Here is a 22387-nt window from a genome sequence, read left to right as displayed (position 1 = left end):
AATAAACCCTTGACTTTACTGGTGCCCTGGTGAAAAGGGAGTGGTTGCAGCATGGGAAAATAAAGGTGAATAGTTTCCTAGGCACCTGTAACTATGGACTGATAAAGCGTAATCTGAGAGACGGTTGTTTTTGCGGCTATAGTTAGTGACTACAGCACTTCCATTCAGAAACAAACAAAAAAAATCCCAAGATGGCCCAACCCTTTAGTCTTTTATAAGGAATATGAAACATATCAGAGATTCGAATCGGTTATACAACAAAAGTTTCCTTTAAGGGCTTCCAGTAGTTTTCTAACACAAATCTAACAATGAATGGAAATGACCACTACAGATCTGTTCTCTGGTTCTAAAGGGCTTCATTAAGGGCTTTTATCTTGTGGATGAACACTGTTAACTGGCGTGGCTGCATAGCTGCAGCTTATACAACACTTTGAGGAACAACTTCGTGAATGTGGGCTTACCTGCTCATCTCATAGAGGAAGCGATCTGCCTTTGCCATGCGGTCGAGTTCGTGCTTGTGCTCCTCCAGCAGGTCCATATCACTCTTCTCAGGGACAAACTTCAGCATCTGGAAACGCCAATGTCAGTTTTCATCCACTGTCATGAAAACTGTAGACCTGTAGACAGGTTTAGATCCTGCGTTCCAAACATTCATAGACCCACCTGCTCCAGCATGTCTTTTGGCAAATCCTCCTGCTCATCCATGGTCAAGATGGCTCTCTTCATCTCCTCATTAGACAGCTTCAACCTGGAAGACCCAAACAGCTTATTAAATGCAAGAGGACACATTATTACAGTAGAATAATATGCATTCCTCAACGAGTGAAAGCTTTTTCCATTTAAAAACCACCCCGCCTCAAACAGACATTTCGCCGTGTCCCAATCTGTAGAAGCACAGGAAGCGTATGCCTGATTCAGCCTTAAATTACAACCTGAAAATGCCTACCCTCCAGCAGAAGACAAGATCGAGCAGCTCTTTGTTCTTAATAAGGGGTAATTCTTGCCAGTTTTGGTGTCTTAAGTGTTTCTGTTCCAAGATTTGTTTGCAACACAAACTCCCTGAGGGGAAGTAGCAGTGATGTCTGATTGTGACAAAGAAGTCCACACATCTGCCTTTACTTATCAAAAGAAAGAAATAAAGAAATGCAAGGTTGTTCATTAAAAAAAAAAAAGATGATGTAAGATGATGAACAGGACCCACAGACTCTAGAAAGCTATTGAGAAATCCAGTCGACCAGAACCCACCCAGGCTCTGGACGGTGACCAGCGGAGAACCTGAATGACATATGAGGCCATCTTTAGGTTGCGGGAAGCGAGAGGGAGCCAAAGCGGGAAGCAGGTGTCCGACAGGCTCAACTACAGCTGGAAAGCGTGTTCTGTTCTGCTGCCAGCATGCGAATGGAGACGGAGTGGAGGGAACACGGGGACGGTTTCCCAGACAAGAAACGCGGCCAGAGAGCTGTTCACGTCAAAGGCCCAACTCAGCTGAGCCAGACGATGCAACATCACTTCATATGCAGTGAGTTACTGTTTCAAAATGGCAGGACAGGGGGGGAATCAAACCCAAAATTCTCGTGTTTGTAAGAGAGCTCCTTGATGTGACATTTTTTCTCTGATTGCTTTAGGGTGGAGTGGAAAAAAAAAAAAAAAACCTTCAAAAGGCCATTAGTCGATCAAAGGCACAAACGCAGGTTATACACAAGGGCAAATTCTGTGTCGCCAGTTAACCTGCATGTTAATCAATTGTGGGAAGACCCACATAAGGGAAATCAAGGCAGGATCCATTGAAGCCCTATAATCCCTAAAGTCGCTCCAGCGTTTAACCGGCTTTCCTAACAACAACAACAAATCCATCAAGGCCTTGTTTTCCAGAAATGCATTCACATAAATGTAGTCAAATTGTCTGCAATCAAGTAAAAATAAATCTGATAAGGGGGTAAAGCAAAAGTTGCACTCTTAAGAATTCTTGAAATAATCTAAGACACAATAAGAAGATTTATTTATGCCATCTTGAAATTAAAATAATGTTAGGAAACGGGGGGACTTTTGACCACACTGTCTTAACTTGCGTTACAAATGTGTTTCTGCGTAATGTTGCGTTATTGATTGATTTTATTTGGGGTGGTTTCTGTGTGTGTGTTTTTCGGCCATCGTTTCCTTTTTGTTTATTCTAAAACCCACATATCACAATGTCATGTGCTCGCTCCTCGATCATCCGAGGCAGCATTACATTCAGTTTGTGGGACTTAAACAGCAAATACTAGTTTGCTGTTTACACTGGTCTCTACGTGAAAACTACTACAGTTTTCATTTGTAGAAAAAGAAAAATTCGGCTGTAAACTGAATTAGCCGAGGCAGTTGTGGTCTTCTCTGACCAAGACAAATTTGTGGAAACACAGGCCGGGTTGTAGCTGGCACCAGGTTCCATAATAAATCGACTCCCAAACCAGAATGAAACTGATTCAGTGCGCAAGGAGTACATGTTGCTAGATCTCAGCTAAAATTGATTGAGCTTTTATACCAAAAAGTAAAAATAAATAAAACAAAAGAACCTTTAAAATGTAGTAATGCCCAACCCAGTGGGATGAACCCAAACCCCTCGTGGTGCTCTGCATGGGTGGTCCCTGTAAAGCCTCCACAATGGCACTTAGCCAGCCCCCGGGATTTAGTAGTCAATAAAACCCATTAGCTGAAATGAGATGGCCAGAGGGAAACGGGACCCTTTTAAAAAGCTTATCGGTCTCTCATAGTAAGAGTAGTAACCCATGTAGAGTGAACCGCAGGTGCCACACATGTGAACATCACCAAGAGTCCTGCTAGGTTGCATTAACAAAACAGGACCTAGTTTCCGAACACACCTCTGTCTATGTTGGACCATTCCTTGAGTTGAAAAAAGTTCGTTTAAAATAGCTGCAGGCGCACACCGACTCCTCACCCCCTCCACAAAGACCGGCCGAGCACCCCGTGGCTTCTTCCTCCCATCTGTCAGATGAGCACCCTTGAAGTGCTATCAAGTTCTCTGCCCCAAAAACACACTTAAATCACCAGAAATGTTACCACTGGAATGGAGAGCAAGTGCCATTTTTGGTTTGTTTCATGTACCCCCGCCCCAACGCATCGACTCTCCCTCTGGATGTAAATCTTCTGCTGGTGGACAACGCCAAGCCACATTCAATTAGCGAGACAACACAACTCCCCAGAAAGTTCCACTGCGGACTTGGACCAAGCTGCTCCAGTTCGGTTCACAGATAAAGTTCTCAAACGTGGCGCTGTTTGATTTAAGAAATTTATTGCTCCCATTACTTGAAATCCAAGCACTGGATATTTAATAGGCTTTACACATTGACACCCCCCCCCCCTCCCTCCTTTCCTCATTTCACTTGTACAAACACAAGGCTGTAATTACGCACCTTTTACACCATTAATTAATAAACTCTTCGTAAGCTGCGGACCTGCCCACAGCAGCGAAACTCTTGCAAACCCGGTCTTCATGAAGTGGCCGGAGCGCAGCGTAAATGGAGCGTGCTGGAAAGGGTTTATAAAGGCGGCTGCTGGGTTTGTCCCGGGCTGCCAGAAAGACATTATTAACCAGGAAACCTAAGCCAACAGCTTTCCCCCATTAAAAACGTTAAATATCGCTCTTGGCAGAGGGAGGCGTTGTGTTAGGTGTGAAAAATGACTCTGCTGCACAGGGAGGACAAAGGAGCCACACATGAGCCACATGAGGTCCTGCCGGCTGATTATTCAAGGCTCGACAATTTGATTTCGCCCGAAATATGAGGAAGGAAGCGGCTTGGTTTGTCTTGAAGACGTGGGGGAAATTAGTGCATGGCTAAGGTTACCCACAGGAAACGACATCAGGGAGCAGTATCGGTGCAGGACGCGACCTCGGTTCAGAGAACCATTGTCACATTGGATACAGAATCAAGGGAAGCCGTAACACCCCGACTTACCGAGACAGAAGGATGTTGCAGTTTTGGGCACGGCGGCCGTCGATGACTGACAGCTCCTTGACTTTCTTGGAGCTCAGGGTGTCGTCTTCTGTTTCTTTCTGTGTCAGGTTCAGAGAACAGTTAAATACATTCAAAAAATAATGTAATGACATTTGCACATAATTTTCAGTATCCTGAGATGTTAGCAGGAAATTTCTTAAAACAATATGAAAAAATACACATACTTTCAAAGTATTTTTTAACTATTCTTAAGGAAGGGACAGCTGTCTATAAATCAGTAGCAACACGCCTGTATTTTCGAAGGAGGACGAGAGGAGCTGCAACAGCAAATGTCTATAGCATCTATTAAACATGTTGGGGTTTCTGTGTTTGGTTTCGAGCTGCTTCCGAGGTGTGTGGTAGCCTAGTGGGTAAAACACTCACCTATGAACCAGAAGATCCAGGTTCAAACCCCAATTACTACCATTGTGTCCCTGAGCAAGACACTTAACCCTCAGTGTCTCCAGGGGGACTGTCCCTGTACCTACTGATTGTAAGTCATTCTGGATGAAAGCGTCTAAAAAATTTGTAAATGTAAATATTCTCAGCCAGTAATGTGAGTATATAAATGCTTAATGCTAAAAAATGCTTTCAGATTCTGATCTACCACGCAATGGCAATTATTGACATATAAGTTTGTTAGATTAATTCAAATTCTCTTTGTGATATATATTATATTTGCTGTATGAATCCTAGCATGTTGCAATACTTAACTGAACATCAATTTCCTACTAAAATATAAGGAAAAGACAAGATTTTTGCAGAGTTAATTAGGTATCAAATATATATTAAGTTGAGGCCCAGCTCACCGAAATTTGTAAGCAAAGGATGAGCATGTACAATTTTCAATATTCAGATTTATGTTAATGATGAAGTACTTCTGTGTTCCTTCCTGCAGTGGCTCCTTTGAGATTCAAATTTCTTCTAAAATGTACATTACCAGAGGACACATCCTCTACGATTTTGGTCATATCGCTTTAAAAGGCAGGGCTGTGTAACTCGGAGTAACAGAGGAACTCATGTGACTCACCTGTCTGCTACTACCGACCATAAAGAAGTCCTAAAAGGCAGGCAAGAAGCAAGGAAGATGCGGCAGTCGTTAGAAGGATAGCGCAGTTTGGTGAATCCAGCCCAAAAACAAACAAAAAACAAACAAGCTCAAACAAATGATCAGGTGACCAATGATGTGGGGGGAGTGTGCCCTCCTGACCAAGCAAAGGCTCATGGGAGTCATGTTACATGTGCATAGGCAGGTGCGTGCAGGTAGGGCTGCAGGGGTTAACAGGTTTTAATAGTTTAATTACTGTGGTTTTACATCTGCCAGCATTTAAAACAGGATCCAAAACGGCAACTGAACATGTTTTGTTGGCTCTGACATCTTAAGTCAAGCATGAGGGGCACATACCAAGGCATCACATGAAGGGGGAAAAAAGGACAGATTCATTGTGCAATAATGGATTAGACTCATAACAGTAAGTATTCTGTGCACACAGAACAATATGACATGGTTCCCCCCCCCCCTGTGAGGTTCTGTCTGTTTCCCCTGGTGACACCATGGTGATCAGTATACATTATTCAAACATCAAGGCAGTTCAAATACCATGCTCCAGGGCACCGTGTGCTAGTCTCACCCCACTGAATTAAATGTTCAAATAAAAAGACTGCCTGTCTCTTTTTGTTCAAAAAGGTCAGGGTGAAAATTTTTATTACTTAAGTCAGACAACAGTTTGGACTAAGAATCAACTCCGATGGTGAAGTTTTAACGTAGGTGCATGAAACTTGGTACCTTTGACATTAGTGGATATTTAATTTTGCAAACTGAATTGTATGATGGAAAATATCATATAATAAAAACATAATAAATATTAATAATTAGAATGTTTCATGCAATATTAAGTGCAGAATTATTATTATTATTACAGAACTTTTAATGTAGAAAAATAAATGTAATAAAGGAGCACAGGGAAAGAGAACAAAACAGAGCGAGAAAGGTGGTACAGTACCTGTTGTCTCTGGTAAGCTGAGAAGGTCTTCTCTATGTCCTCCAGGTCAAGGATCTTAAAAACCTTGCCATCGTCAACATCGGCCCACACTGTGCCCTCCAGCTTGTTCTAGGAGAGTACAAGCAGGTATTATGGTGTCTTAAAATTATAAATAAACAAGTAAACAAGTAAACAATCAAAATATACTATTATAGTATTAGAACCTTACACATTTACAATTTCATTTCCACTTTTTTTTTTTTAGCAGTTTCACAAACAAATCAGTAGACTACAGACTCCCTTACCTCAGCCAGCTTGGCCCAGTTGAACGACTTGAGTGGGTTGGAGGGCTGGGGTATGTTCTTCTTCTTAAGAGCAGATCCCATGGGAGCTCCAGGGGGTGGTGGAGCTGCTCCAAGGGGTGGACGTCCAGGGGGTGGTGGCGGTCCACCTGGAGGTGGGGGTGGTGGTGGTGGCAGGCCGCAAGGTGGAGGTGGAGGTGGAGGGAGCATGCCGGCCATCATCGGAGGCGGAGGAGGTGGCAGTGGCCCTCCTGGTGGTCCAGGGATGAGGGGAGGACCTCCTGGGACCGTAGCGACTTGTCTCTGTAGAGATGGAAGACAAGCATGACATGATGAGGTGAACTTTATTTGCCTATTCCTAGCTTTAAATAAATAATATACCCATTTAAATGATGTGCTATATTAAGTAAAACCCATACAATAATTAATAACATTCTAACATACCGTGCTGAGGTCATGCAACCGGGTTGTGAGATCAGTCACTTGCTGTTTGACCAGCTTGTGTTCATTGCTTTCCTTCTCCAGCTTCTCCTTCATCTTGTTGAGGGTCTGCATCATGTCTTCCTTCTCCTGAGTTTTGGCGTCACATTCACGCTCCTTCTTCTCCAGCTTCTGCTGAAGCTCATGGTGCTCTAAAAAGCAAAAGCCAAACAAATGAACCCACTGGTTTCTCCATCTAAAAAAATGTTTATTATACCTCAATTCTGGGTAAGTCAGAGTAAAAAAAAAGTACAGACCTTTTCTCATTTTCTCAGCCTGCTCCTTCCATTGCTTCACCTCGTTCTCATTGACAAGCCTACAGAGACAATGTCTGAGTTCAGTGACCAAGAGATGCACTGCATTCAAATTGTATTATGCCACAAATAATAATAGTGTGTGTGTATATTGTGTATGGGTGCATATGTGAATGTAAGTGCTATAAGGTAGTAGTTCTCAATCCAGTCTGAAGTTTGGGTTTTTTTCATATGTGTTTGAGTAAGGACCACAAATACGGGGGGACTGGAGTGGAGAAGCACTACTGTAGGAGACTCTCAGGCATTTTATCAATTCAGGTTGCTTGAATAAGATTTGATCCAGTCAAGTCTAGACCCTCAGAAACAGAAAGACCTGAACTTACATGCGGACCACATTCTTCACATTGAAGTTCTCCAACGGGGTCACGTCAGGGTCATGACCCTTGTCGTTCTGCAGGACCATCTGCTGGACTATTCTGTCCAGGAGCAGCCAGTACTGCACAGTGTTTCCACTCCTCTTATCTACAGATGGCAAAGTGAGACCAGACCATCAATAATCTCAGGATATTTCAAAAGAAAGGTCTGAACATGCATTAGTTTAAGCAGTTCTCATCCTGCTAGGATGTTTAAACTGACTAGGCAAAAGCAAGAGTATTTCCTCGATTGTAAGGCACATATTTTACAGTGCTCTGTGGTTGGAAGGCTCCTGGTTGGTATCATGGAGATGTACACATGGTTTCAGTAAAATCCATGTTCATTGCTATGGATTATGTGCAGTGGTATTTAGTCCTGGTCCGGTAGCCTGCCTGTAAGATTGGTCATTAATAAGGCAAAATAATAACAAAATGCCCCAAAACATTAAAACCACTGCTAAAAAGAAGAATACATCTACAATAGTGCCTGTCAAATGTAGTATGTATTAGATAGCAAGTGAACAGTTCTTAAAGGGCAAAAGGACCTGAATGACCAATATGGACAAAATCATAAGGCCTTCCTCAGTTCAAGCTGATGTATTCTGAGTGTGTAAAAAACAGACTTTTAAAATAAAAAAACAGATTTTTAAAAACACATTTGTCTGGCCTAAGTCAAACTAAGTCAAACTTTTCGAAGTCAGACTAACACTTCCAAATAATGCTACTCCATCATGTTTATTTTCAATCGGACCCGAGCCAAAGTGCTCTGCACATGCTCCACAGTTCCCTCACCAAGCTTTGCCCCAGAAACGACAGAAGTTGTGTTGTTGGCACCATCCAGGACCATACGGCATCAAATTTGTCAAAAAAAAAAAAAAAAAGTGTACAGCATGTATGAAATATACATGACTGTAAATCTGATTGACATGGTACAAATTGTCCCTTAACTAAATTGTCTGTCTATTGCTTTGCTCCGTGGTGTAATTGGTGAAATGGGAAAAAGTGCAATACTACCTATACAAATTCACAACCTATCGTACCCGAGTTACCCCTTCCCATGTTTCTCCTTCCCATGCTAGTATACTGGGAAAGAGGACAGCATTCCAATAAAAAGGACTCGGTTCAACTGTGCATGGAAATGTCCTGACTGCCTTTAATAAAGGTTCCAGTCCCAATATGGGACTACAAGTTTGTAGAATATGTTCACTGAGCTAAACAGATGTGCGTAATCAGGAGACACGGGAGACAAAGGGTTGAGAGGGTAAGAGACATTTAGAGATAATTTCACTACTCAAAAGCAATTACAGACCAGAGGGGCGAAGACAGCTCCCCAGCCCACTATTCCGGAGGGGCAGACCAGCTGCGGTCTGTCTCCCCCGCTGGGCAGGAGGAAAAATAAAAGGCTGATTGTACAAAGGAAGAGAGCAAGCGAGGGACCGAGAGATTGGGGAAACTCTATACTGTGGGCGACTGCAGAGGTCAGAGCACCAAGTTTCCGCTCGCAGAGGTCAAGGTAAACAGAGACGCTAGTGATCAGTGGCCGGCACTCACGAGGCATGAGGAGACAGTGGTGGATCACGGAGACAAAGTGTGGGTAGGCGTCAGTGTGGTTCATCTTCTTCCGTATGAGGTCAAACATCTGAGTTGCACTTTTAGTGTCTACATGCACCTGTCAGATGAAATATATTTACTTAGACGGCCAGAAATGTCACCACAAACAAGAGAAACAACAGTGAGGAGTGTTTACACTTACGCTTTCAAAGCGTCTGGCCAGCGACAGCTCGTCCTCATTTCGCAGCATTTCAAAGTAGTCTAAGTGCCTACGGGACAACAAGCATGTTCCAGATAAATCAACATGAATATAAACACTGCAGATCAAACTTAAAACCAAACTTATTTGTGTAAAGACTCAAACACACCTGTCTAGGGTTGCGTTTTCGTGGGACCTCAGTTTATCGATAATGGGCTGGATGCCCAACATAAGGAACTCGTACCTCAGGTGCACCCTGAACTCTAGACTTGCCTGGGGGCAACACACCACTTAATTAACACTGTGACATTTGACGGCGTACACATGGTACCGAGAGCAGACCCCGGCAATAAGAGGATTTTGTCGAAAGGGGCCTACCTCTCCAGCTCCTTGGCTGAGGACCGCGTTAATAAACGACATGATGGCCGTTTTCAGGTTGACCTCATCCCTGTATCTGCCTGTGTTCCTGTCCAAATCATTAATCAGGGTCTGGAAGAGATAAGTGCACCATGGTTACATCTGTGTGCTGTCAAGGGAGCAGATGTCGAAGGGGAGAGAATAACAGGAAAGACTCATTTATGTTAATACTGTGTACTGTTGTTTTTTTCTATGCTGCAAATGTAAGATTACGCTACTATTTCCAGAAATATTTTCTGTGAAAGTTCTATGTGAACTTTTTTGATGTAAATACATTTTTTAATAAGTACATAAGTAGCTCTGCAACGCTTTTATTGGGTAAAAGTAGCTCATGTTAGATAAAAGCTTGGAGACACCTGATCTATATATTGTAACATGCCTGATTACTGAGACCAAACCTTGTTAATGAACAATTACGAGTTGGAAGTGAGGCTTGAGGAGATACTGTTTAACATTTATGGATTAACTGGTTTCAACCCCACCAAATAAAAATCCACATCCATGCATGGGTTTTTTTTCTCGCCCAAATAGAAAACTTGACAAATAAACTACAAAGGCAGCACATCTATAAATGTCAAGGAAATCTGTAAAAGCAGCAGCTGTGATTTGAAGGGTGCGGTTCAAATGATGTATTATGATGATGATGTAAAATGGTGGTATCTTATACAACTGAATACATACCTGAAAGCGGGTCCTCTCACATGCAAACTTCTGGTAGTGCAGCATAGCCTCCAGAATTTTCCGGTGACCTCCTGGCACCAGGCACACAGCACCCATGATCTCCAGCACAGCCACCTTGGTTTTGATGTTCTCTGTGGCCAAACTCTGGGCAATGATGTTGATGCTCTCTGTGTGGGAGAGTACATGGGCGCGGCCCTGCGAATTGTTCATTAGTGCCTTAATGCAGCCAATGAGGGAGGTGTGGATCTGGGACTCGGTGGTCTCGAAGTCCATGGTCTTCAAGAAGTTCAGGATGCAGGTCAGACCATCCAGGTCGATGAATCGTGTCACAAACCTCAAATCAAATAAATGATTTTAAAAAATATATATTTTTTGGAAGAAATCCAATATATTTGCACAATCAAATATTGATCCGTCTCAAAGAAATGGAGTGCTTTAGCCTGAGAGGTAAGATGGGGTCATTGTCACTTCGAGGACCTTCATGGCAAAAAAAAAAAACTGAGGATTAACTGCCCTTCTATTGCAAGAGGAAATGAAACCTTCAAGTGACAGATGAACTCGAAAGAACTGCCCAGCAGAAGGGGAGCTAGTGTTCCTAAGACCTCTTGAGCACCCTTGACAAAAGCAAATATTATGATGAATGAGGTCAGCATAATGAGTAATGGCTTGAATTAGTGTGGATGCAGCAAACTCAGTCCACGTCCCTATTTTGCTGTAGGGGGGGGATATTACAGTCAGGTAGCCGACAAACAATATGACTGTGTGGATTAAAGTATTTTTGCATTGAGACTATAAATTACTGAATGTTCTACCTCATTGGCTGTGTCCGCAGAGCTGTTTTGAGGCTTTCTATTGTTTTATTCCTTTCCTCTTCGTCTTCCTTCTCCAGAGACAGAAGAGTTTTCCTCTGGATAAAAGAGACAAAATTACCAACACATGTCCAGTGATTAGCATGAATACACACTCAAGTCATACTTAAAAATGTCATCAAGGGTTGCCCTTCGATACAAAGGCTGTTCATTCACTCTATAAGAGTCGTTGAGATGACACACAATGATAGTTTAAAGTGAAGATCCTCCTTGGGATTTACATAACTAAATTAAATCATAAAAGAACCACTTGGTAGTTATCTGTATCTTCAAGACAAGAAACCAGCCTTTTTGTTGGTGACTTTGTTTGAAATAGTGCCAGTAGTGTTCAACTGGCCAGCAATATTACAAAAGGATGACCTGGATTGCGATTTAAGTAAATCTATTAATTGTGTAAAATACGTATTCCAAAATGTGCAATATGCCTGATTACTTTTTACAAAATAGGTAATAGGTATTTTAGGTATAAAATAAAAAATAGGTATTTTATTTTCTACAACACCAGAACAAAAATCAGAGAAAACATTCTAATCCTGATGCTAAACCCATAATCTCTTATCATAAGGAACCAACAAGTTCTGCCTGGCCTGTAAACTGCACTCTGGCGTTGGTATCATTTTGATATCAAATCTCACCCTCTTGGATTGGCTCCCAGAACCATATAAACGCGCCAATGCACCACCCGCAAGTGACAAGCTGAGCCATGTTGATTTCAGTGTAATGACCCCAAAGTCAACTCGCATTTTTATCTTTTTGTGGTAGAAATTTGGTCATGAGGTCTGTGTGCTCCATTGACAATAATGAAATTGCATGTGCAAAATATGTTGCATGCTATTTAAATTTTGTACACAGATACACCAAATAAAGGAATACTTCTGTGCCAATTCACCAAGCCTGGCACCTGCATTTTATCAATTGTATGGTGAACTCATCATATTGTGTAACCAGTTATACTCACAGCTGCCATGGAGTTGATCTGGTCGATGTAGTACTCTGGCCAACTGGTTGCACCTTTGTTCTCTTCTTGTTCCTGGAGGAAAAAAAACAGAATGATTGAGAATGAGAGGCCTGGCTCTTTGGGGACTTGTAAGCAAATACGTGCCACAATTCATCAAGTCATGTTAACTGGGAGCCACTGGGAGTACAAAGCTGTCAGCAAGCTGAGAGCTCTAACTTAAATTATAAACTCTGGGATGATGTCGGGAAATTACATGGTGGGAATGACGTCTAAAAATGTATGAGGCACTACAGCCAGGAATGAGCAGGTATGGAATGTTATTCCTGGGACAAGACCTGCTGACTGAGGTGGTGGGAACTGGTCCGGATGGTGTTACTACGACTGACAAATGTAGCAGGTCACTGATTTGACATCGATATCAGTGACCTTGATTTGTCCTGTTCCTGCCCGTCCTGGAGCATTTGTGAGTGACGAAGGCTGGAAAGGGGTTTAACAGGGACCTCGCCCTCACCTCAGCAGACCCGACAGTGCGCAGAGACGACCGCTCTGCCGCTCGCCCACCCTCTCAGGCTACCACAGCAATCACATTACACAGGCATTTCCTCTCAACAGCAGAAATAACTTAAGCACTTCAGCAAGTCATTTATCATGAGTGGCAGAGACCCAGAGACCCACTTACTCATTTAAGGGTCCAACCTTTTCACATTGTAGTACAAAAACGATGAAATATGAAAGAACGCACAAGAGGTAATGTTAATACCTCTTAATAATAATAAAAGAAAAGAGTAAATTATTCATATTTGAAGACCTTCAAAGCGGTAAAAACACTTTTACACTCATGGCTTCTCTCATCCACCTTAATTCAGACAATGGGCTGTTTTTCTGACAGTATCGAAACAGTTCCTGTGTTGAGAACTCATTGCTACTTTTAATAATTATTATTATTAAATAATAATAAGAGACAAATCTGACACATGATTCATACTTAGTCTTTATCGACAGAGTAGGTGTTAAACCATTTGATTGGAGAACTTGAGAACTTTATAACATTTAAAACATTTCTATCATTTGTAATTTGTAGTGCATATGTGAAACATTTAAACCCTACATTTATCCTCAGAAACAAATATCTAATATTTTATTTAAAAAAAAAAATCACATTTTTTGTGATACACACACAATTTACATTAACATCAGTGTTTGGATCAATATTGAATAAAGCACTACGAAAAGCTCAGTTTTGGGTCACAGTGCCCTCAATTTACTCTATCCAGAGTATATATAATTCAGGAAGTACATATAGAGTATGTTTGTACTCAGAGCAGACCTAACACATTAAGTCCAGCAGAAAGCAGAATTAGACTCGAAAAGTAGGGCGGCACAGATAACGGTCCCGTTTTATCAGCCGGGGTTGTACTGAGAATCCGTGACCCAGAACCCGAGAGCCGAGAAACTTCAGAGCCCCAGATTCAGAGCATCTGCTTCAGGAACTACAAGTAATGAGAGATGCTGCGCAGCCACATCAGCTTTACAGATTTTTCATTAGCACTGTACAAAACAGGTAACACTAAAGGGGGGGGTAAACCAAAAAATAAAAAATCTGAAAAACTAATTATACTAATAAATAACCGGCAGGTTCTTGGAAGGTTTAATGGCTCTCTGTGACTAATTAAGTCAGCATTTAAATGCTGCCACGGACGCCGGGCACACTGTGTTTAGAATTTGCGCTTGAATGGACAGACCTGGCATGAGACACTCTGCTTCCACAAAAGCCCCAAGTGAGGAATAGCAGTGGCCCAGTGGGCAGATTACAGGCAGCAGGGGGATGCTGGGAACACGGCCAGAGGCTCAGGTCCATGTCCCGGTCCTGCTGGCTCCATCTAGGCTCTGTCGCCAGTTTCTTGAAAGCCCTGGCAGGCACCAGAGACACTGACCACATGGCCTCTGACCAGCACAAGCAGTGCTGCTTTTGACTGGAATACTGGGAACTCCAGAGAGTCTTCAACGTACTCCTTTAGACTAAATCAGGGCAGTTGCTCAAGATCAAGTTCCAGTCCTGTCCACCTGGTTAAACTGTAACATCTCTGGAGTTGCTGAAGCAGAGAGTCTGCACCCATGACCTCAGGGGACGAGCTTAATGGTTATATTATTGTAATGGGGGTTGGACCGTCGTGAACCAGGATAATGGACAAAACGGAAAGTTCAGTGCACCACCCCTTTGACTACAGCAAGTGACCCTTGACCCAATGCCAATGGCCTTATCTCTATGGCAAGAGTCCAGCACAATAAGTGCTAATGCCCTCTCTGACCTGACCTCATTTTACAGTAAGGACACAAATATACGGACAAGGAAAACGTCAAGACCTTTCAGACAGGTCCCACGGCTGGTTCTGCCAAGTATTCTCGATCGCATGCGTCGAGGAAACAGACTGAGATTACATTAATTGGAAGTCTCCCCGAACACCAAGCATGCTGGGAGTCGGTGAACTCCATGGGACAGGCTGCGCACCCAGGCAATCTTCAGGGCCGCCGGCTCGACTGCTGACCTCTGCAGGCCCCGTGGAAAACAAAGGCTGCACCTGCAAAGAGAGGCCTTTCCTGTTTGCTTTGGAACACTGAGGGCTTCCCTTCCTACCCATTTCACTCCCTCGCTCTCTCACTCCCTTTCTAGGGAACCGTGCCAAGCCCTGGTACCAAGCCAAGAGCGCTGCTGAGTCGGCATTATTCACATTTGATGTCCACTCCTGAAACCCCTCTTTCTCTGGTGAACCGTACTAATCTGGCCGTGCAAGTTCTGGTTACGCCAAATTTGTTCAGATACACTCCAACTGGCTCTAAAAAGCCATGACATTAACCACTGAACTGAAAGAGACCAAACGCTTGACATAATTGGGATTTCCTCATCCATGATTGAAAATGAAGTAACATGACGGGTGGTAGTAGCCTAGTGGGCAACACACTCGCCTATGAACCAGAAGACCCAGGTTCAAATCCCGCTTACTACCATTGTGTCCCTGAGCAAGACACTTAACCCTAAATTGCTCCAGGAGGGGACTGTCCCTGTACTGATTGTAAGTCGATCTGGATAAGGGCGTCTGATAAATGCTGTAAATGTAATGTAATGTAATGTAAATTACTGATAAATTATTGAAACTCTATGACATCATAAGCCACAAAATCCTAACTTTGTGTAGGTACTTTGAGGTACACAGTCAATTTTCTTGAAAAACACCAGGTTCAAAAGGAAAAAGAATGCTTCAAAAGGAGGAAAACTAGTCTCTAGTGGGATGAAAACAGACACAAATATCGGCGATGATGATCTGAGTCTAAGATGAATGAACTGAGGTCAAAGCTGTCCCAGCATTCATGAACTCCCACTACATGAGGCATGTTGGTGCCAGAACCATTGTCAACTTGGCTAAATACCAGACACATGAGTCAACCTGCCAGAGAAACACCATATCTATAAAACTATATAAATAACAAATATTGTTAAAGGGGCAGTGGCGGTTAAGGAAGTGGCCCCGTAATCAGAAGGTTGCTGGTTCGAATCCCGATCCGCCAAGGTTATACTGAGGTGCCACTGAGCAAAGCACCGTCCCCACATACTGCTCCCCGGGCGTCTGTCATGGCTGCCCACTGCTCACTAAGGGTGATGGTGAAATGCAGAGGACACATTTCTTTGTGTCACCGTGTGCTGTGCTGCAGTGTATCACAACAACAATCACTTCACTTCCACTTTTTTACAGTTGCCACAGGCCAGGCTATCCAGGGAAAGCTCTGTTTTAAGTAGTGAATATTTTGACACCAGGCCATGATACAACACAAATGTTTTTAATTCTGTTAGCAGTATAAAATTAGCACAGTAACCGGTGTGCCTTGATATGTTCAGTCTGTCTAATTGAGTTTCATCATTCCCATGATAGTTTCTAAGAAGGACCTCTAAATGGGGCAGGGCAGCAGAACCGGGATTGGCAGATTGACACTGAGCTCTGGAAACTGGCGGAAAGGTTCCGGCTACTGACAGACTTGCACGGTCGATATAAAATTTAGACACTATACTTCATTTCATATCTTTTGGCTTAATGGGGCATACAGTGTGGGTAGAGCCTAAGCAAGAAAAGAGTGCGGCAATCAGCAGGATGTCCTCATAGCATCATATGGACTTACCTGCCAAGAGCATATTTGGTAACCACACTGTGGAAATGTCGAAGCAAAAATAATTTCAGTTCATAACAATTACTGTTCTGATGGCTTAACAATTTCTATTTTTCATTGTTCACCAGTCAAATAATATTTCACTTGTGATACTTAAGGCATGATGACTGTTTTCTTTTACCCACCATCTCTTTACAATGGGGCACAAGACTCAATTCTCCACTCCCTTCCTTCACATTGCAGAAGTGCACATTCCTCCCATTCACACACGCAGTCATCCAATAGAATGCCAAATTAAGCTCATTTTAAAACAGCTCATTTTACAAACGGGCATGTCATTCGTATAGTCACAGGATAAAACATTTATTGAACAATATTGAACTAGTCCTGGTAGTTCACTCTTCTTTATTATCTGAATGATTATTAATTGTGTTCCTCCCTTTAAATAATGACTACGGAAGGCTGTGCTAACTTTTCCACCCGAGAAATTCTCAATAAGCAGTCGTGGTTTCCTGCTCTCCAGATGGAACTTTTAACTGGACCCCCAGGATGTCAGCATGCAGCACAGCACACCTTTAGATAAGCAGCCGGAGCACCTCTCACGGGTCCAACTTTCCTGTCAAAAACTCACTCCATTTAGGCACCGGCTCCCCTGCCACACCACCTGGGGTTAACAGCAGGATGTGGCCATGGATGCACTTTATGAGGGGAGCTGGACTTGCACCTGTCTGTGGAGCAGGCCTTCTGAGGACAGCACAGTGCCAGCATGTTTCTGGTACATTCATTTGCCTTTGAGAAAGGCCACCATGCGTGGCTAATGGAAGCAGTCAGACAACCGATAGCCCAAGGTTGTTTGGAGTTCATGATGAAAAACTGGCCCTTAACCACCTTACAGGGGCAGTGGTGGCCTAAGGAAGTTTCTGTAAGGAAACAGACACGAAAATTGGAAGGTTGCCGGTTCGAATCCTGAACCGTCAGGGTGCCACTGAGTAAAGTTCCGTCCCCACACACTGCTCCCCAAGCGTCTTTCATGGCTGCCCACTGCTCCCACACACATTTCACTGTTTGCACAGGGTGCTTGGCTGTGGTGTGTCACGTCACAACTAACTACACAATTCTACCAAAATAGGTATATTATTGATTTGATATAAAAATAACCATTTACACAAGATTATTCTAGACTCTTCCAGAACCTTAATTAATTAAACAACGACAACAACATTTATTTCTAATATAGCCCAAAATCACTGTCTCAATGGGCTTTGACAGGTTCTACAGTGAACCCCCCCCCAGACATTAAAAAAATCTCTACAGAAAAAACAGTAATGAAAGTACAAACAGAGAAACAGAGAGGGACCCCTTTCCAGGGTAAAGTGAGCCTGCACTGGTTTCAGTGCAAGCAAAGAATATCTGTGTCCTTTAAATCAGCAATTTGCAAATTCAATTTGTTACTAAATAAAGCAAGATCTTTCACTTACCCCCTCAACACTTCAGGAATAAACAGCTTCTGTAACTAAACTTTATTAATGCAGTAACTAACCACAAAGGGAACGGAACGGGCATTTGGACCCAGAAAGTGGGGACATTTACCTTCTTCTTGCTGCAGTAGATCTGCCATTTCTTCTCAGCTGGCAGGGCAAACATGGCCTCTCTGTGTTTCTCTGTGAGGTCGAGTTCATCCTGTGAAAGACAAAGACCAATACTGCATGAAGAGCATAAAAGAGCCATGAGACGTGTACATTTATGCCATTTTGCAGACCCCCTGATCCAGAGAAACTTGCTCAGGGACACAATGGTAGTAAACTGGGTCTGAACCTGTGACTTTGTGGTTTTCTGGTTCATTGACAAGTGTGTTACTCACAAGGCTACTTACAGTGCTTATTCAATAGCAATCAAGATCCTAAACTCACAACATAGTGCACATTTCACACAAGGGTGCAATAGACTGTAAAAACCCAGTGTAATTTGTATATTCGTGTACTGCTTTTTGATGTGTTTCTTATTTAAGTCTGTCTTTAACTATACACCTCACTCAGTGGAGTTTCTCCACTGTACGTATCAAAGGTATGTTGGAAAAATATTGGTTCTTAGAGTAAGCCGGGTAAGACAATGACTTTCCAGCCTGCTGAAACTTGACCCAAGGGGTATTTAAGGTCACCGAACAAAACCTGTGCCACGGTATCTCCAACAGCACAGCATGTGAAACCACAACAGGCCCTTCTTGTTTCCCCAAACTTTCCTCTGTCCTACAAATACTTCCTTCCTCCGCCGGTGAACAAAGCTGTTGGAAAGCAGAGACAAGCAGAGAGAGAGGATGCGATGGAGAAACAGACACACGGGGGGGGGGACTCTGATGAGATCCTGTCCCCTTTGAGGTTCGCATGCATGATTGAATGTGAGGCTACAGAGAGGGAGGTTTTCTATTCCTCTCCGAACTGTTTCACTGACATTCTAGTATTCTTCACACAACACGCACAATGCAGAAGACCCCAAGGACTCAAGAACAGTCCTGCATCTGAACACATACACGTGTCAGGAGATGTAAACAGACAGGCCAACTTTCACTAAATCCAGAAGACAAGCCAGCTGTGGACATATTGGCCCTACTGTAAATCACACAGGGCAAAACAGCACACGAGCAGCATGCCCACAAATAACATACTGTACTCACACACACACACACACACACACACACACAGTGGCGGCCTAGCGGTTAAGAAAGCCTAGTGGTTAAGGTGCCACTGAGCAAAGCACCGTCCCCACACACTGCTTACTGGTGCCTGTCATGGCTGCACACTGCTCACCAAGGGTGATGGTTTAAAAGTAGAGGGCACAATTCGTTGGGTATCACAATGACAATCACTTCACTTTCTCACACACACACACACACACACACACACACACACACACACACACACACACACACACACACACACACACACACACACACACACACACACACACACACACACACACACACACACAATGAAGCCACGCATATTAACAAAATATAATGATAACATCCTTATTGGACCAAAAATGACATTCCCAATCCCTCAATTTAATCCCAGTAGTCTAAACCAAAAAAAAAATCAGCTCTACACTCCCACAATGCCTCATGAATCGATATGCAGCAGCCCCCAATAAACACTGCTCTGCTATGCATCCGCCTCATTTACAGGATTAGTAACCTGCTTCTTCTGCTCATATTGAAATAGAAAAAAAGAGAGATGGAAAAATAAACCTGTTGATTTGGGGGGGGGGCGCACTGACTACAGCTTCTCTGTAGAAAGAAGGGCATCAGTTTATTTCCCTGGTACCCTGCGGGTACCGTTGGTCCTGTTAAATTCCCATGGTACCGTTAAATTAGTACCTGCACTGTTGTGTAACTGGCGGCGCATTCTTTGGCAGCCGCACTCTCCCCAGCAAACACGAGACAGATGTTCTGGGTGTTACAAGTTAAAGACTTCGTGCAAAAGTTATCAAAAACGTTCCCATCCCGCAGCCTCCGCCTGCTGCTCCCCGCCCGTTTAGTGATGGAAATGACTGCATGGAAACAGAGCGCATTTGAATATTTCAGGGGAGTGAAATACGTCCTACATCTTTATAATAGCAGACAGGAAAAAACACTGCAATTCAGGCCATTTCCTCAAACAGGGAATTTGCAGCTAGAGAAGTATTAGCAGTCGTTGACAGATTACACCTCATAAAGAAAGAGCTCAGTCTTCTGTATGCATGAGGACAAATATTTTTACCTAGAATAATGAAATTAATCATAATGAACAGTCCAATAATACACAGATCTACCCATAGTACTGTAAAGACTTCCCATAGAAGACATTTTTGTCTAATATTGTTGGTACGTGGTCTAATATTCAAATTTTGGGTAAAACCTGATTTCTGATTGATGGTATTGCCATAAATAATTCTTATGGTCACTGGCAATCAGAAAAACTTGTCCTACACATTCATGATCTAGAGCGGAGTTAAGAATACTCTTCAGTAGAATTCATTTTATACACAGTAATTCACACAAAACTGTGACTTCTTCTAAATATGCTTAGAAATCATGCTGACTGGTTGCTTCTTGTTACTTGTGTGCTCCTTGCACAGCTTCACCGGTAATATTGGAAATACACATGCCAATGGTGTTTGATTTGACAGCAACAATTGTTTTCAAGATATGTTCAGGTCCCCAGCCTCCATGCCTTCGGGACCGACTGATTTAGCAGGGGTCATAATTAACAGAGAACTGTGGAAATTTTGTGGTCTGAATCGCAGCCCAACTCTCTAATCTAGTGCAACATCCATCTATATACCACAAAAATGCAGGTCTACCTGGGGCTTTCTTTCTTTCACTTCTCAGTGCCTCCTTGAAACTTAATGGTTTCCTGTCTACAGTGTCTTGGTGACAGACACATCCTTGCTATCAACTCGAGGGAAGGAGGAAGAGGAAGTGGAAAGGGGGGGGTCTCAGTTCCTGTCTTGGTTCCACCTTGGGGTGTTGGCAGGAACAAACTGCCCTGTCAGCACAATTTCTGGCCCATCCCTAATGGTGTGCACGGACGGGTTGAAAAGACACAGAGCGTGAATTATTCTTAAAAAACGGAGACACCTCTTCAGGAATAAAGACTCGCTCATGCCTTTTTTATGAGGGGAAGTCCAGAGCACTTGGCGGCGAGGTCATGCGATACCGCGGCGTGTGCTGCTTTGACTCGCACAATAGAGCTACTCTGCCAGATTGCTCAGCACGATGCCAAGACCACAGCAGCTGGCGAGATCCTTATCTCATCACCCAGGCATCCGGAGACACAACACGATGCCCTCAGCTGAGGTGTGCTGAGAAGGCAGGAGACGAAACCTCGATCTGATCTCGGCACACATCGCTCATGCAGAGCTGCAAGTGACAATAAAACCGGACCCCAAAGGAGCATAATATAAACAACGAACAACGTCTCTGTAGCAAACTCACCTCAGTCCCAGTAACACGAACTACCCATAAACAGTCACAGGCGTACCATGGCCTAGGCAGACCCAGCCACTTTCGCCATCATGTAAATTTATGGAGCAACGAGGAGCCGGTGTTTCTAAACACCCCCGGCATTAGCAGGGAAACAGCTGGGTACAGTTTACAAGACAAAAGCCTGGTACGCCTCTTCTTGAACCTGCATGTCCATTTATGGCATTCATTTAGGCACAGCACATCTACATTTAAAAATAAAAAGAAAATATTATGTCTAATTTTCCAATGGGACTGAGTAAGAAGAGCAGTCAGTTCCATCTATGGAATTCAGATTTGGTGCAGGAAACATTAGTCTGTATATTAGAGCTGTCAACTGATTAAAAAAGGAAAATGAACATAGACACACAAAAGATTAATCATCTATATTGGGTCCAGCCCAAACGCCATCTCCATCAATAGGGATTGTCTCAGGCTAGGATGAATTTTGCATTTGCGTTATAAGTCAGACCCACACAAGGGGTCTGTATCATTTATTTTAAGCAATTACATTTTTATAAATTAATTGCAATGGTGACCACATTCATTTTTATATCCTTATTGGATATATTTTGAATTACACCTGCTTTCTAAATGAAATTTGACCATCTGCATGTGTGCATCCCAGTGGATAACCAATGACTGAAATATGCCAATCAAAACGTACCTATGCTTCATCACTTCTGAATATTACTGCCATCTACAGTTCGAAAGACTGAGGGCTGCGGAACCCGCAAACATGAAGCTGAATTTGCGGATCCATTCTGAGATGTAATATTGTACTGTAATATTTTAAAAGGGTATTCTTTGGCCCATGTTTCATGAAAATTGAGCCAGTGTTTTTTAAATAATCCTGAACATAAACTGCACTGAAAATGTCCTTGGTGAAGTGAGCAAAATGATCTAAATCCTGTACACTCTTGCAATTGTTTCACATAAGCAGCTCAGAAGAGCATAATAAAAAACCCTGATGTGTAGGACAGAACATTCATTACATAGGACATAACAGACCTTTTGTGCAGAAACTATTAATTTGGTGCGTTCTTATCCCCTCAAATTTGAACAGGGTTCGTTCAAAAAGTATGTTCCAGAAATTATTGTACTAAAGTCAAGGCTTAAGTGGTAAATTGTT

At 42.9% G+C, this 22387-nt stretch overlaps 2 protein-coding genes across 5 annotated transcripts in view; one reads left to right on the top strand and one right to left on the bottom strand.

Moving 5' to 3' along the window:
- Positions 1-22387, bottom strand: part of daam1b (dishevelled associated activator of morphogenesis 1b) — a 66460-nt gene that overhangs the window by 7967 nt on the left and 36106 nt on the right. For 3 of the 4 annotated variants that reach the window (XM_029002188.1, XM_029002189.1, XM_029002190.1), the window contains exons 3-19: positions 17847-17936; positions 12099-12170; positions 11084-11178; positions 10272-10605; positions 9552-9662; positions 9343-9446; positions 9177-9243; positions 8975-9092; positions 7394-7532; positions 7014-7072; positions 6721-6908; positions 6280-6579; positions 5996-6103; positions 5023-5052; positions 3954-4051; positions 664-748; positions 462-568 (exon numbers count right to left, since the gene is read on the bottom strand). In XM_029002188.1, the coding sequence (XP_028858021.1) occupies positions 462-568; positions 664-748; positions 3954-4051; positions 5023-5052; positions 5996-6103; positions 6280-6579; positions 6721-6908; positions 7014-7072; positions 7394-7532; positions 8975-9092; positions 9177-9243; positions 9343-9446; positions 9552-9662; positions 10272-10605; positions 11084-11178; positions 12099-12170; positions 17847-17936 (2105 nt within the window). The remainder of the gene's footprint in view (positions 1-461; positions 569-663; positions 749-3953; positions 4052-5022; positions 5053-5995; positions 6104-6279; positions 6580-6720; positions 6909-7013; positions 7073-7393; positions 7533-8974; positions 9093-9176; positions 9244-9342; positions 9447-9551; positions 9663-10271; positions 10606-11083; positions 11179-12098; positions 12171-17846; positions 17937-22387) is intronic. The other variant, XM_029002191.1, reaches the window with a different exon arrangement.
- The window catches only part of l3hypdh (trans-L-3-hydroxyproline dehydratase), a 37116-nt gene that overhangs the window by 11401 nt on the left and 3328 nt on the right, over positions 1-22387 (top strand). The window lies entirely within an intron of this gene.

The sequence above is a fragment of the Denticeps clupeoides genome, chromosome 14, assembly GCF_900700375.1.
Source record: "Denticeps clupeoides chromosome 14, fDenClu1.1, whole genome shotgun sequence".
NCBI lineage: Eukaryota > Metazoa > Chordata > Actinopteri > Clupeiformes > Denticipitidae > Denticeps > Denticeps clupeoides.
The sequence above is the reverse complement of the archived record's forward strand: the minus strand, read 5'-3'. Positions and strand labels throughout refer to the sequence as shown.